This window comes from Fulmarus glacialis, unplaced genomic scaffold, assembly GCF_000690835.1.
Source record: "Fulmarus glacialis isolate BGI_N327 unplaced genomic scaffold, ASM69083v1 scaffold26116, whole genome shotgun sequence".
In the NCBI taxonomy this organism is placed as follows: Eukaryota; Metazoa; Chordata; class Aves; order Procellariiformes; family Procellariidae; genus Fulmarus; species Fulmarus glacialis.
In genome coordinates this window covers 5,605-6,230 of record NW_009220415.1, presented here as the reverse complement: position 1 = coordinate 6,230, position 626 = coordinate 5,605, and the positions used below count along the sequence as shown (strand labels likewise).

Genomic DNA, 626 nt, shown 5'->3' with positions numbered 1-626 from the left:
CCGCATCCGCGATCAAATTGGAGTGAAATTCCAAGCTGGTGAGAGGAAAGGAGCCGCGGGTCAGTCCCTCGTCAGCCCCCGCTGCCCACACGCCCCGGCAGGGCCGAGGCAGCGCTGCCCACCCCACCGCACCCCCACGTGAGAGGCACCTACTTGAGATGCCGCAGCATGTTGGCGGCCGAGAGCAGCATGGCAGTGGGATTGGCGATGTTCCTCCCCACAGCCTGGGCAAAGGGATGGCGGGCGCCCTGCGGGACAAGAAGCCACGGTGACAGACCGTCTTCCACACCCCTGTCCCCAGCAGCCCCCCGGATAACCCAGGGTGCTGGTACGGCACAGCATCCTCCGGGGAGCGGAGACTCCTCACCATCTCGAACACGGCGTACTCGGCGCTGTAGCTCTCCCCTGGAACCACGCCGGCACCGCCCACCAAGCCGGCTGCCAGGTTATCGATGATGTTGCCGTAGAGGTTCGGCATGACCAGGACGTCGAACTGGTAGGGGTTCTGCACCAGCTGCACGGAGGGAACAGGAGGACGTGAGGCCCTGCACACCCAACACAGGCTGCAGGCAGCTCGACAGCCCTCGGGACAGGGCAGGGGACACGAATCCGGTGGAGCAGCAGAA

General features: G+C 65.7%; 1 protein-coding gene across 1 annotated transcript in view; it reads right to left on the bottom strand.

Moving 5' to 3' along the window:
• Window positions 1-626, bottom strand: part of IDH3B (isocitrate dehydrogenase 3 (NAD+) beta) — a gene marked incomplete at its 5' end in the record, with an annotated part of 5,236 nt that overhangs the window by 592 nt on the left and 4,018 nt on the right. The window contains 3 exons of the mRNA XM_009580758.1: window positions 1-35; window positions 154-248; window positions 368-514. Coding sequence (XP_009579053.1) covers window positions 1-35; window positions 154-248; window positions 368-514 — 277 coding nt within the window. The remainder of the gene's footprint in view (window positions 36-153; window positions 249-367; window positions 515-626) is intronic.